Genomic DNA, 15,252 nt, shown 5'->3' on the forward strand with positions numbered 1-15,252 from the left:
CATGACGTAATGCGCACTGGGTGTTATATACAACTGATGAATCACTGACCTCTACCTCTGAAACTAATAATACACTATATGTTAATTGATTGAATTTAAATTAAAAAAATAAAATAAAATAAAATAAAATTCCCTGAGCCTGGGTGACTCAGTCAAGTGTCTGCTGGTTCAGGTTGTGATCTCAGGTTCCTGGGATCAAGCCTGCTTCAGGCTCCCTGCTCAGCAAGGAGTCTGCTTCTCCCTCTCCCTCTGCCCCTCCTCCTGCTCATGCTCTCTCACTCTCTCTCTCAAATAAGTAAATACAATCTTTTAAAAAAAATAAAATAAAATTTCTTCTACACATAAACAATAACAATATGATGAATCCCCAGATTGTTGGCCTTGCTCGGTATAGAGATTTTATTAAACACTTTATCCGGACCAGAATAGACATTTTTCCAAAGAAGCTGTACAAATGGCCAACAGATGCATGAAAAGATGCTCAATATCACTAATCCTCAGGGAAATGCAAAGCAAAAGTGAGATACAACTTTGCACCATTTAGAATGGCTAGTATTAAAAAGACAAGAAGTAACAAGTGCTGTTGAGGATGTGGAGAAAAAGAAGCTCTTGTGTACTGTTGTTGGGAATGTGAATTGGTGCATCCACTATGGAAAACAGTATGAAGATTCCTCAAAAAACTTATGGGATGTCTGGAGTCAATTTTCTGCTTTACTATGGTGTGGTGCTATAGTCCACTTTGGGTATTTACCTGAAGAAAGAAAAAGCATTAGTTGGAAAAGATATGTATATTCCTATGTTTACTGCAACATTATTTACAATAGCCAAGACACAAAAACATTCTAAGTGTCCATCAATAGATGAATGGATAAAGAAAATATGGGAGATATATGTAGTGAAATATTATGCAGCCATAAAAAAGAATGAAATCTTGCCATTTGTGACAGCATGGTAGACCTAGAAGGTATATACTAAGTGAATTAAGTCAGACAAAGAAAGACAAATACTGTATGATTTTATTTATTGTGGAATTTAAAAAACAAAACAAATGAACAAACAGAAACAACTCATAAATACAGAGAACGAACCAGTGTTTACTGGTGTCGAGGGATAAGGGAATGGATGGCTGAAATAGGCTAAGGGGATTAAGAGGTATGCACTTCCAGTTATAAAATAAAAAAATGAGGGGCGCCTCGGTGGCTCAGTCGTTAAGCGTCTGCCTTTGGCTCAGGTCATGATCCCAGGGTCCTGGGATCGAGCCCCGCATCGGGCTCCCTGCTCGGCGGGAAGCCTGCTTCTCCCTCTCCCACTCCCCCTGCTTGTGTTCCCTCTCTCGCTGTGTCTCTCTCTGTCAAATAAACAAATAAAAATCTTTAAAAAAAAAATAAATCATTGGCATGAACAGTACAGCACAGGGGATATAGTCACTAATATTGTAATAGCTTTGTATGGGGACAGATGGTAGCTAGACTTACAGGGTGGTCATTTCATAATGTCTATAAATGTCCAATCACTATGTTGTACACCCAAAACTAATATTATATTGTATGCCAACTCTACTCCAATAAAAAGTCACTTTACCTGTATTACTACTATACCAATAACATGAAATGTAGCTACCAACCTTTAACCAAACATACCAGAAAAAGAGATTATAATGATTTGATGTATTGAAACAAAGATCATAGTTTACTGATATAAATAATTATGCATTCAATAAGAAATAGAAAACACCTCCATTAACCACAAACTATAGCACCACACCATAGTAAAGCAGAAAATTGACTCCAGATGTCCCAAATCTGCAGGCTTTTTGATCCAACACTGATATATTTGAGCTCAGAGTCTAAGGGCGTTTGCTTTGCTGTTTGCTTGGATTTTCCGACCTATCTCAGTTCTTGATTCCACATTGCTACTGTGTGGATCAAATGATCCCTGCTCACAAAAATACGCTGGGGAGTGACTCCCCTGGCGTCCAGGTTATGAGTGTGGTCAGTCATTCCACATGCCTTGGGGATGAGCTATCTTTACCATAATGAGAGATTTCCTTTTCAAGTTTAGTAATCCCCAAATACAAACTACTTGCATCAATAAAAGTCAAAGAAATTAAGGAAATATATATTGCAACCTTGTTCAAGATAACACTGAAATTAGGCTTATGTCTCTTTGCTGTCTTTTTTATAAATAAAATTATTACTGACCTAGAATAAAGAAGAAATTTACAACATACTCTTAGAGTTATAAATATCTTCTACACGGGCTTCTTCAGTTTAAACAATAACCAGACCTTTAAAAATATATCTCTGACATGTGCGCATTGGATATGCCCGTTCTATTCTCCTTTTGCATGGGTCATCATATTATAAAACAATTTGGGAGGGGGAGAAAAAATACAAAGTATTCTGGAAGACTTTCCTTTTCCTTTTCTTCTAATCTCTCATTATGCCTTGAGGAATGAGGCCCTACGTTTTAAACAATATGACTCATTTTATGTTTGTGGCTCCAAGACTCCAGAATATTCTCGACTTTTCGTGAGCAGACGTACAGCTCACACAACACGGGTAAGTCAGTCCCAGGCTCCTGTTCTCGGTTAACCTGGGATGCAGACCTGTCCCGGATTCCCCGAGCTCTCCGAGAGATCTAGCCCTCAGCGTCCTGCAGACCAAAGGAACCCACTAGGTTGGGAAATGCTGCCTGGTGCGGTTCCAAGACCAGGGTATTGTCAATCTCTTTAAGGGTAGCGGAGTTACAGAACTTGCCCTCCCGGCTTCTTTCTTCCCATCCTCTGCTCCTAAGATTTTACAAGTTGCCTGCCAGGGAGTCAAACATGGGTCAGGCAAAGAGACGTGTTCTTTCCAGCTACCGTAATCGGATCGCTGGAGCGAAATAAACTCGCAGAAGCGTCCAGAGACCGCAGCCAGACAACCAGCCTGCGCTCAAAGCAACTTCGAATTGAGGCTGCAAGTGCCGCCGGGCTGCAGATTTTAGTTGGTGGCTAAGCACAGTTACGATCCCCCATCTCCCGCAAAAACAACAGCGAAAAGGCTGGAAGAGGGAGGGAGGATGAGGCAAAAGTCGCCCGCATTTTTGCACGTCGGCGCCGCTCCTTAGAAAGACAGGCAGCTTTGCTAGGCGGGAGGGAGAGGTAGGAGAGCCAGGAGCCGAGGTTTCAGGGAGAGGGTAGGGAGGGGGTAGGGGCCTCCTTCCGCCCATCTCCCCCGCCACCCCCACCCCCTACGCCGGACAGCTGTCTAGCTCTTGGAATTCATTGGCTTTCCCCACCCCGCCTCCCAAATACCACCCCAATCCAGTTTAGCCCCCCTGCCCCACCCTCGCTGACCTAATAAGGCCATGCAGTGTGTGGGGGACCTATATAAAAGGCAGGGGCTTGCAGGGACGCGGCACTACAACGGGGAGAGAAGTCAGCTGCGGTCCAGTGCCTACAAAGACTACCATGGCCAAGGAGTGGGGCTACGCCAGCCACAACGGTGAGTCTGAGCAGCCGCCCGCCCCCCCCCCACTCTGGTCCGGGATGGGGCCAGAGGATCCCCTGGCATTGCACAGAAAGTGGGCAACTCTAGGGAGTGCGTGGGGAAATATGGGCGGAGGAGTCGATGGAAACTAACATTTACTGAGCACTTACCAAGTGCCAAAAGCTGCTGACCCTTTTACCTTTATCTCATTTAGTTGTCCCTGATATGGAGCCGTTATTACTTGCGCTGGAGGAAACTGAAGTGCAGAGAGAGGCTGGGTAACTTGCCCAAGATCACACTGCCTCTGACTGAGAAGTCAGACCACCCGAGGTCCAGTACCGATTGTCCCTTACTCCAAGATCCTGGGCAAGCGCTTAACCTCTCTGAGCCTGGTGTTGGTTTAAGAATCCTTGCTCTGCCTGCTGGCTTCTGCCTAACCCATAGTAAACAAACAAACAAACAAACAAAAAATAGGGGTGTGCTTTGAAAACCTCATGTGGTCAGTGTTATTTATTCCAGTGATATGGTGGAAGATAGCATTGGTAAAACGTGTGATGAAGTGCATTTCAAAAATTAGCTTTTGAGGCTATATTCTTGAGCAAGCAGGGGGAATACTCTGAGTTAAATATAATTTCTAGGTACACTATTAATGAAACTATGAGAAGGTCTTAAATGCTAAGCCTTGTGTTGCCCAAACTGAAATCCAAGGCCTTTTCATAATCACTGACTAGCCTCCGTGTATTTTGCTGATACAGTCGATTAGAAAGAGGGCTTGGAATGTGCCACCAAATAAATAAATGCCCTCAACTTGATTTCCTAGGTCCTGACCGCTGGCATGAACTTTATCCCATTGCCAAGGGAGACAACCAGTCGCCCATCGAACTGCATACTAAAGACATCAGGCACGACCCTTCTCTGCTGCCATGGTCAGCATCTTATGATCCTGCCTCTTGCAAGACCATCCTGAACAATGGGAAGACCTGCAGGGTTGTGTTCGATGATACCTATGATAGGTCAAGTAAGTATGACACTTAGGTAGAGGCACATGGACATTTTCAATGCCCATATTGGCAAAAATGAGGTTGATGACACAGTAAGAGAATTAGTGGGAAAACGCGTCACTTCATCTCTGAAAATGGAGATGACATTCCATTTTGCTCTTGTCATGAAGAATTATATTTATGCACGGAATAAGAATGCCTCACTCTCAAACCTTAGTCAACTTTGCTGCTGCAAAATGGGCCCATGCCCAAGCCAATAGTTGGCAATGCGTTCTTTTTTTTTTCTCTTTATTTGAGAGAGAGACAGCGAGAGAGAGCACAAGTGGGGAGGAGAGGGAGAAGCAGGGTCCCCGCCCAACATGAGCTCCATGTGGGGCTCAATCCCAGGACCCGAGACCACGACCCAAGCCGAAGGCAGCCACCCAACCGACTGAGCCACCCAGGCGCCCAGGCAATGCGTTCTTGAAATGCAGCTTGATAGGGAGGTGATGGCAATGAGTCCAAATGAGTGTCCTTTTGGATGGCCTACACCTGAGGTCACTGACCACAGTCTGGAGGGCAAGGCTCCCATTCCCACGTGTGGCAGAGATTCCATTCTACAAAGCAAGGCATGGCAAAGAAACAAAGTAGGCACTTTCTCCCTGTGGTGTGTGGGTGGGGCCCAATCCAGGGGAGAGAATAAGGTCATTATATGAGTCAGGAATATTGCCTTCAGTGCTTCAGTGGGATTCATCTGATTAATCCTTTTTGGATTAGTGTTTTTGAAGTTCCTGACAATTTTGTGAGTAGTGATTTGTGTGCCATGAAAATGAAAAATCACATGTTCCAAAAACTCTATTTTAGTGAGTGTTTTTGAAGTTCCTGACAATTTTGTGAGTAGTGATTTGTGTGCCATGAAAATGAAAAATCACATGTTCCAAAAACTCTATTTTACTACACTATTAAGCAAATCAGTGAAATAAAAACAGGCTACTTAGAAATACTTTATTTCAAAGTAAATGAAGTAAGAAAGAATCTACCTTTAATATTTTGGTGCTTGACGTACAATAATACCTTTTCTTATAACCACATTTGTAAAAAGAGTTAAAATTATCCTTATTGATGTACATAAATAAATATCCTCAATGATGTTATAGGAAAGAGCAATAGTGTCATAATTCCTACCTACTAGGAGGCTCCAAATAACGGGTATCATAGAAGTTTATATTTTCTTAAGCCATTATTTCATACTGCTATTACTTTTTTCCCCTTCTCCATTTAAATCAAGTTCCGTTCTGAAGGATAAACAAAATTAAACAGTACCTATTATGTGGAACCACATGAAAATACCATTTTTGTAAGCAAAAGTGGTGAAATATTGACAATTCCATATGAGTTATCCTAATCAATTGGACTCCTATGTCCAGAGAGCAACTGTTCTAGTGCTTGGACAGGAAAAATGCTATGAATCAAACCACCTACATCTACATGACTAAGCTCATCCGAGTCTAGCTCTATTGTTTTAGATTTACATTATGTGGCTTCCAGTGTGCCATTTCAGCTCCAATAATTGGTCAGTCCTTTCTAAAATAGCTACTCTGAATTCTATTTTGATCTTTCTTATATTGCTAGATCTTGATTTGGGTTTGTTTTTTTTGGTTTTTTTTGCATAATTTCCAGTGTCCTGCAGAGAATATTTGAACCTCTAAATCATTCCTCAGGTGAATGAAGTGAGATCAAAGTAATGTGTTGTGGTGCGGTATTTGGGCAAAAAAAAACTCAAAAATTAATGCCACTGAGAATTACCTAGTTTGGCTGTCCACATTGATTGATTCCCTAGGAGATTCCTGAATTCTCCTTTTTATCTTATTCGAATAGACACAGTTTATGTTAGATGTGAATGAGAGTAGTCTTAAAGAAAAGTGGGGCTGGAAGCAAGACATGGAGAAGGAATTCACATTTGCTCAGTGATGGGTGTGCTGGGCAGTGTGATGAACACTTTAAAGTCCTTAATCTCATTTAATCCTCACGGCAGCTCGGCAAGGTTGATATTATTATCACCTTCACTGAGATGCAAAAACAGGTTCAGAGAAGTTTAGCAACTTGCCTGAGGTCACACAATTAGCTAGGATTTGAACCTACATCAGTCTGGCTCTCGACTGTCCTGTTCTTCCCCCACATCACACAACCGACTCATTTGTTGACTGTCTACATCTTTATTGTCCATCTTTTGTTTTAACTTTATTGTCATAAATGTTAAATTGACATTTTACACATAATAAAACAAGCAAATGAAACAAGACAGAAAAGAGAATTCATTGATTTTGATATATCCCAAGACTTGGTAGGAAAGAGACCAGTGTGCTTGAGAGCAGTATCATCTACCCAGCAGACTGACAACCTTTGCCCATCGAACTTTGGCTGTAAGAGCACTTGTTTAAGGTAGGACTCTGTAAGCGAAGCATGAGTTCACTGTTGACCCAGCTTCTCTGAATCGCAGTGCTGAGGGGTGGTCCTCTCACTGGACCCTATCGACTTCGCCAGTTTCATCTTCACTGGGGCGCCGCTGATGATCATGGCTCTGAGCACACCGTGGATGGAGTCAAGTATGCAGCAGAGGTAGGAGCAACTGTCTCCCAAAGTGAAAACTGAAAAGTGAAAAATAACAACAAAATAGCATCCACTGCCCTTCCTTCAAGCCTGAGGTTGTAAAAAGACCTGGAGTAGTTTTAGCATAAGCTGAAGCTGCCAAACAGTCTAGGCTGGATGGTTAAGAGAGTGTAGATGAATTGGTGTCATGCATGAAAATTTTCAAGGTTATATTAAGAAATTGGAGAGCGGTTTAATAATTAAAAAAAAAAAGGCCAAGTTCCTGAATGGAACAGAAAAGATAAGGATAGCTAGCATTCATGAAGTGCTTGCAAATATTAACTCATTTGATCCTTTCAGCAACTCTATGAGATAGGTTACAGATGAGGAAACTGAGGCACAGGAAAGTTACGTGACAAAGTTACAGAGCTGAAGAGTGCTAAGCCTGGTGCTCTACCTTATGTAGATGGGCTTTAGAATCTACCATCTCTTTTTAAAGGGTTTATTTATTTGAGAGAGTATGGAGGGGAGGGGTAGAGGGAGAGAATCCTGAAGCAGACTCCCCGCTGAGCGGGGAGCCCAACAAGGGACAAAGGGCTCCATCCCAGGACCCTGAGATCATGACCTGAGCCAAAACCAAAAGCTGGCTGCCTAACTGACTGATCCACCCAGGCGCCCCCAGAATCTATCATCTTGTCCAATGCCCTCGGCTGCCTCTTTTATAAGAATGCAGGGCTCTAAAAATAGCCTTTAGTAATTCTGGCTAATGCTTGTGTTCTAGTCTCTTAATGAAGGGTGTGCATATGTATGTGTACAAGATTATATATATATATGTATATATTTACACACACACACACACACACACACATAGATGAATAGGTAAATACAGATACATCTACAATTTAATATGAGCAAATACTACTGTCTCAGTTAACCCATTAAAGAAAAGCATGATTTGTAGCTCCGATCAAGGCAGCAAATTACAAGGAAATAAGACAAGCCTTCCACATATTGTTTTTGTAAAGCTAAGGCTATGAGCGGTGACAAATGCCCTAGAGGTGAGGATCATTCATTTTTACGGGCATAGTCTTCCACGGGTAGGCTCTGGCCAACGCAGGAGCTAGGACGAACCTTGGAGGCACTGTGGACACTCTCTTGGGCAGAATCCTTAGGCAGCTTAATTGTTGGTTAAACTAAACTCTGGGAGACCCAAAGTACTTCACTATGGTCATTCCATTTCTCCACAGCCCATCTAGAAAGTCAGTGACAGGATAAATAAATTATTGAGAATGTCTTCTAGATACCTTCCCCCTGAAAATGGGGAAAGTTTAGTGTATTTCTTACAACTGTGGGCACGGCTTGCCGTTTGGCCTTTACACATGGGATGATCTCAACACTTTTGGTCTTGAATACAATATTTTTAACTGCTCTGAACTCTTGTATTCCCATACCATTCTGTGTAACTCGATATGGGAAATTTGACTAATTTAACTGGTGCCCATGTTCTAAATTAAGATAAGGTTCCCACCAGGTTGTTGAACACTGCCTGCTAAAAAGGAGGTAGATATGAAAATATGAAAATGCCCAAGAACTTCCCTATTGTTTGTTCTCCCCACTTCCTAATTAATTGTAACTTTAGAATGTTATCAGCTTCTTGCTTATAGCTCTGTGTTTCACTCTTTGATTTATTAGAAAAGGGAGTGATGTTGCACAAAACTAAAATAAATATTTTGAATTAGTTTAACCAAAGTTCAACTTTCACTCATTGCTTATTATAAATTTCTGAATCTATTTATAATAATTTTATACACTTCTTATTTAAACCACTAAAAATTTTACCAAAATATTGCATGTTGATATTTAGAATTCTATCGACTTTCTATGAGAGTGTTCAGCAACTTTAGATTAGTAAAATTATTGGATTTATTGTGAATAATTTTATACTTTTTTTCTTACTCTAGAAATTTACCTCATAACCTGTATTCTATGCTTTCAGCTTCATTTGGTTCACTGGAATCCAAAGTATAACACTTTTGGAGAAGCTCTCAAGCAACCCGACGGGATAGCTGTGGTTGGCATTTTTCTGAAGGTGAGGTAAAAATTGGCTATCTTCTTTCAAAATTTAGTTCCTTGTCAATGGTTAGGATAGCATGTGTCTCCCTCCTTCCTTTTATTTAAAGGGGAGAGAGGAATGAATTTCATTATTCATTCAACTGAGCAAGACATTTCTGGTAAGATCAGCTCAAAATATTTAGCTCTCCCTTAAAAGTGTACCTTTTGCCATATTTCAGTCCCCCTAACACTTCTAAATTCTCTCAAGAATGAGTGTGTGGGCCTGTGGAGGGGCAATGGAGACAAAGCCTTGGAAGGAGCTTATTGTGGTGGTGGGGGGGGGTGGGCAAAAGCAGCCTTGTTTCATTATCCTTTCCTGTTACTCTACCTCAGTTGCACTGGAAACCAGAAAAGCCGATGTTGGAAACCGCTGGGATGCCAAGTCCCTGGCTGGACATCCCTTCAGCTCAGGGTGGCTGCCACTCACATGATCCCAGGCTAAGATAGCACATGGAATGTGTGTGTTGTTGGGCCAGCTTTGGTTTAAAGTGGACTTAGTGTCATTAACACATGAATTTAGTGGTAACACAATCTAGATTTTAAGCCAGAGGTGAAAATCTAGCTTCTTTCTTTTTGAATGACCTAATTTGTTTTATGTCCTGAGCTCATTGGGTCATTTTTAGTGATTGAATGCAACGCAACAGTAAGTGGAGTGGGTCTGTGCTGCGAGAGAGTAGATTTAGCTTTGCATACATTGAATCCATCCTAGCTTGAGTTCTATAAAAAAGAAAAAAAGAAAAAAAGTAGACTGACTGCCTAGAAGGTCGAGGACATAGAAATAAATCGAAGTATAATTTTGTGGTTTTGTACTTCAGAGGCCTGGGGTCTAAATTTAGTTCAGAAAATATATACCCTAAAATCTTGAAGAAGAAATAAACTTATGTTTTTGCTTAGTACCAGATAGTCTGGCAGATTTATAAACACTAGTTGCGGGTGGATGGATCAAAGTTAGTTTTCAAGATAATTGTAGATTATGGAGAAGGGAAAAATGTAACCATTGGTTCTCGATTTTCTGACAGATAGGACGTGAGAAAGGCGAGTTCCAGCTGTTTCTGGATGCACTGGACAAAATTAAGACAAAGGTAAAAATAAATCATGTTCCCTCCTAGAACATAAAGCAGGGTATGGCAGTTTTTTATTATTACATTTTCTTTCTTTCTTTTTTTTTTAAAGACTTTATTTATTTATTTGTCAGAGAGAGGGGGGGAACAAGCAGGGGGAGGGGCAGAGGGAGAAGCAGGCTCCCTGCTGAGCAGGGAGCCTGATGCGGGGCTCGATCCCAGGACTCTGGGATCAGGACCTGAGCAGAAGGCAGATGCTTAACCGACTGAGCCTCCCAGGTGCCCCAAGCTAGGCAATTCTGAGGGAATAATTGTTATTTTTTTAAAGATTTTATTTATTTATTTGACAGAGAGAGAGAGAGAGCAAGAGAGGGAACACAAGCAGGGGGAGTGGGAGAGGGAGAAGCAGACTCCCCGCTGAGCAGGGAGCCCGATGAGGGGATCGATGCGGGGCTTGATCCCAGGACCCTGGGATCATGACCTGAGCTGAAGGCAGACGCTTAATGACTGAGCCACCCAGGCGCCCCTATTATTACATTTTCAAGTGCATTTGTTCCACCCAAAGTCTGTTACTAAGTCTGATGAATATGCTAAGCATATGTATACAAACAAATGCTATTATATTTGTATGGCTTATAATTTTTAGTGCAATTTTACATACATCACCTTATTAAATTCTCAGTCTGTCAGATAATGACTTTCTTACTGAAGTGGATGTAAGAGAAGTTGAATGGTCACCCCTTGCCCCCCAACACACACACACACACACACACGCATACATGCACACACTTGCAGAAGTACTAAATATTTGGGTCCTGGTGTTGCCCTTTCTCTCCTGGGTGACACCTACATATTTTAAATCTTAACGGTAGAATCTTTGAATTAACAGACTCATTTTCATTGCCTTTGCAACTGTTCTAATCAAATGCTATTAAGTTTTACCACCAGAGAAAGTATTCCAAATATAATATTCAAGCAAGCCTGGTTTTTTTTTTTTTATCATTGAGAACATAAGCATTAACTTAATATGAAATATTTTTGTTACAGTTAAGTGTGAGTTTTCTTCTTTTTCTTGAGAAGTGAGGAATTATAGTTCTACTGACAAATAATAGGGAATAAAATGTTACAACAACTGTGCCAAAGTCATAATATAAACCGGCTTCCCCTCTTTGACCTTTATTTCTGAAAAGCATGAACTTTGTTTAAAAGTTCCATTTTCGGGGCACCTGGGTGGCTCAGTCGTTAGTCGTTAAGCGTCTGCCTTCAGCTCAGGTCATAGTCCCAGGGTCCTGGGATCGAGCCCCGCATCGGGCTCCCTGCTTGGCAGGAAGCCTGCTTCTCTCTCTCCCACTCCCCCTGCTTGTGTTCCCTCTCTCGCTGTGTCTCTCTCTGTCAAATAAATAAATAAAATCTTAAAAAAAAATAAAAAATAAAAGTTCCATTTTCTTGGGGTGCCTGGGTGGCTCAGTCAGTGAAGCATCCCACTCTTGATGGCAGCTCAGGTCTTGATCTCAGGGTCTTGAGTTCAAGCCCCGAGTTGGGCTCCACACTGGGCGTGGAGGCTACTAAAAAATAATAATAATAATAATTCTGTTTTCTTTAGTGCATTTGAAATCCATTCTTAGAAAATGGTGAGACCGCTGGGGTGGGTGGTGTGAGTGCACCTGTTGATCGGGCCTGTGCCCTGCTCTCTCCCAGGGCAAGGAGGCGCCCTTCACACATTTCGACCCGTCCTCTCTGTTCCCCACCTGCCGGGACTACTGGACCTACCACGGCTCCTTCACCACGCCGCCCTGTGAGGAGTGCATCGTGTGGCTCCTGCTGAAGGAGCCCATCACCGTGAGCTCCAACCAGGTAAATGGCAGCTCCAGGCAGAGCCTTGAGAACATGCGAACTTACATCGCTGAGTGGCTGTATAAGATATAGATGCTAAATGGAAAATGTACAGCTGCTACAAGGATGCTTACAGACCAGCTCTCTGACTAGGCATTTCCGAGTTTGCTCAGGTTAATTACAGTCAGTTTGTTCAACTTTCTAAAACTTAGCTCCCAAAAGTACCAGGATGAACACAGATCATTTAACGGTGGTTGTGATACTGAACAATGACTGAGTTTATGCTCTAAAAACACTTAAGGGTTTAGATTATTAATATGAGTTCACCTTTGTTAATTTGGAGCTGCCTCTACTAAGTACTGGTTAGGAGATTGTAAATACAGGCCTAGGGAGAAGGATACTAATGGAAGCCTGGGGAGAAGGATACTAATGGAAGCGATTTAACATCCTTGTGAGCTGTATGCAATTTTTCCAGTTCTACAGATATGGTTAAAAGGTTAACTAGTTTGTCCATGATCACCCAGCCAAATGCAGGAGCTGAGATTTCAATGTCTGTCTGCTTCCAATACCTCTTCACTCCTTTGCTCAGGCCTTTGCTCTTAGTGTTCATCTAAAGAATATCCTTGCAACATTTATCAAAGGAAAGACTGGGAAAAAATATGTAGGCAGTGATATGGAGAAGAATAAATTAAAGCAAGTAGACAACACAGAAACTCACACAATAGATCATGAATGTCTACTTTAATAGTAGTTTACCAGTACATTTCCCTTACTTAAGACAAGAGTTTTCATATTTCTGCCAGTTACAGACTCAAGTATATACGATCTCTTTTGTCAAAAGATCAGATTTAATGGTCAGTTTCACTCATATACATAGTCTGAAAGAGGAATGAAATTTTCTTAAGGAGAAAGCTAAAAACATTTTCATGTAGAAATACAGTACTGATGATAGTTTCCTAAATTCTTCTCCCTTAAGAAAAAAAAATCTTTAAAAATGTTCTTGAAATTTTAAATATAGCATGACTAATTTCTTTGTGTTCTTTAAAAAAGAAGAGACTCCATAAACGTATACAACGAAGAGCCAATTACGCTTATTATTTGCGCTGATATTGTCATCCCCTCCTACATAAAGTATATGCTTCATACTGACCGGTCAAATTAAAATAATTGCTTCAGAATTCAGGAGGTAACACTTGGACCGGAGGGCATGGTGATCCTATATAAAATGAAGAAAAGAAAGTGTTTTTACAAATACAGAAAAGGCTTCTATTATGCAGGAGCTGGTAGCCAAATAACTCTGGACCAATAGGTTTTGTGGTTTGTCTTGTTTTAAAAGCCAGAAATTTCTGTCACGTACAAATATGTGCACTTGGTCTGAATGTCACGCTGACAGTCTTCCCTTGCCCCTTGCAGATGGCAAAGCTGCGGAGCCTCTTCTCCAGCGCTGAGAACGAGCCCCCAGTGCCCCTAGTGGGGAACTGGCGTCCTCCGCAGCCGATCAAGGGCAGGGTGGTGAGAGCCTCCTTCAAATGAGGCCGCTGGAGCTTGCCCTCTTCAGGAAAGGAAACCTGCCATTGGAGAGCTTGGTTCCTTTTGGTGCTCCTTACTCCAAGTATATTTCAGCTTTCCACACCGAGCAACGAATGCAAGGGTGCAATAACCGAGAAACCAAAGTTACTTTTGACAAGATGTAATATGAAAGCTTTTGGCCTTTGTAATAATCATCTTTCCTATAAAAGTAGCATTGTTAGTAAGGTTTCAAAGAAGAAACAAGTGGGAGAGTAAAGATATAGAAAAATGGGTATTGGGTACCATTTTTCTGTCTTCTTAAATTTCACAGAACTTCAGTTTTACTATTTTCATATTTTGAGCTGTCCATCTTAAAGAAATAATGAGTAATTCTATATGTAGGAGTAGATGTGTATGAATATCGAAGAGCAATTAAACATAAGCCAGAAATTAAAATGACTATGCACACCAAGCAATGAAATGATGCGTTTTAACCCTTAAATAAAACCAGTAAGAGGTCCATTATTTATTACAATTCTAGCTACTGTAGAGATTACCTGGTTTTGATTATCAATGAAAGGAAAACACATCCAACCAGGAGCTTAAGAAATTTGATTCTGTATTTGAATTTCTTCTTCATAAAGATAGCTAACTTTATCCTAACATTTTTCTTTACCTGAAGGAGGGCCATTTATTTTTAATTTTACTACTTTTCTCTTTGCATGCTTATTAAAATAAAAATTGCCTCTGATATCTTTCTAATTTGAGGGTAGAATAATATAATTCCTAGAACATGAAGGAGTTAATGACTGCACTTGAAGTAAAAGCAGTTGTATTGATCGTCAAAACTAATAAAGACATGAATGAGAAAAATCGTGTTGTGTTTTTTAGTGAAGAAAAGGGTCATAAATGACAGACATGGAGTAAAACTAAGAATAGCAAAATTTGTTTTCATAACTGAAGGGTGATGATGACAAACTCAGGTTCTGATTTTAATTGGATGTTACATTCCTCACGGAACGGCTAAGAATCAGTGAGGGCCCTCAGAGAAAATCGCAGACAAGAAGAGGAATGTGTGGCCATATATTTGAGAGTGTGGACTAGTTTCCAGAAGCCTCGAAGTTGGTTTAGGATTCTGAGGTCCATACCAGTACCATGATTGCTACTTAGGGGCATGGAATCAAGTCAAACTGTAGCTTTTACATCTTTATATTTTTAAATGTGCATTGGGGTGACCCTAGTCTAATCCTACAAAAGCCCATACATTGAGACCTTCAAAACATTTAATATGTTTAGACATAAAGTCTAATTTTGCAGTTAGTGGCTTTGATATGTCTTTCGTCACATCACTGGCTAATATACTAACTTACCTTAGAAAATGACAGCAATAATTTCATCACCCCAAGGAATGAAAATGGTATTGGGTCAGGAGAGTCCTGTAATGCTGGAAGTCAAGTCAGGTGACAAAGCCCTAGGAGACTCAAGTTATTTAATAGATTACCACTTCGGTGAAGTAAAACCAGGTTGGTCAGTGCGAAGTGGATGTGTTAATTAAATCCCTTGAAATTAGGAGGTGTGGAGCTTTCATCAATTAGTGGTAATACACAAGCTGATTCTCTCAGGGTACTTACTTAGTAATGCTTAAAGCACTGTTAAAATGCATCCAACATACACTCTACGTAGGAGAGGAACTTA

General features: G+C 40.9%; 1 protein-coding gene across 1 annotated transcript; it reads left to right on the plus strand.

The window, feature by feature from the left end:
* The first annotated feature begins 3,379 nt into the window (after positions 1 to 3,379).
* On the plus strand, positions 3,380 to 14,424 carry CA3 (carbonic anhydrase 3). Its single transcript, XM_021688206.2, has 7 exons — positions 3,380 to 3,488; positions 4,294 to 4,491; positions 6,954 to 7,072; positions 9,039 to 9,131; positions 10,174 to 10,236; positions 11,914 to 12,069; positions 13,462 to 14,424. The coding sequence occupies exons 1-7, from the start codon at positions 3,455 to 3,457 to the stop codon at positions 13,579 to 13,581; spliced, it is 783 nt and encodes a 260-aa protein (XP_021543881.1). The 5' UTR covers positions 3,380 to 3,454; the 3' UTR covers positions 13,582 to 14,424.
* The last annotated feature ends 828 nt before the right edge of the window (positions 14,425 to 15,252 follow it).

Source organism: Neomonachus schauinslandi, chromosome 4 (assembly GCF_002201575.2).
Source record: "Neomonachus schauinslandi chromosome 4, ASM220157v2, whole genome shotgun sequence".
In the NCBI taxonomy this organism is placed as follows: Eukaryota; Metazoa; Chordata; class Mammalia; order Carnivora; family Phocidae; genus Neomonachus; species Neomonachus schauinslandi.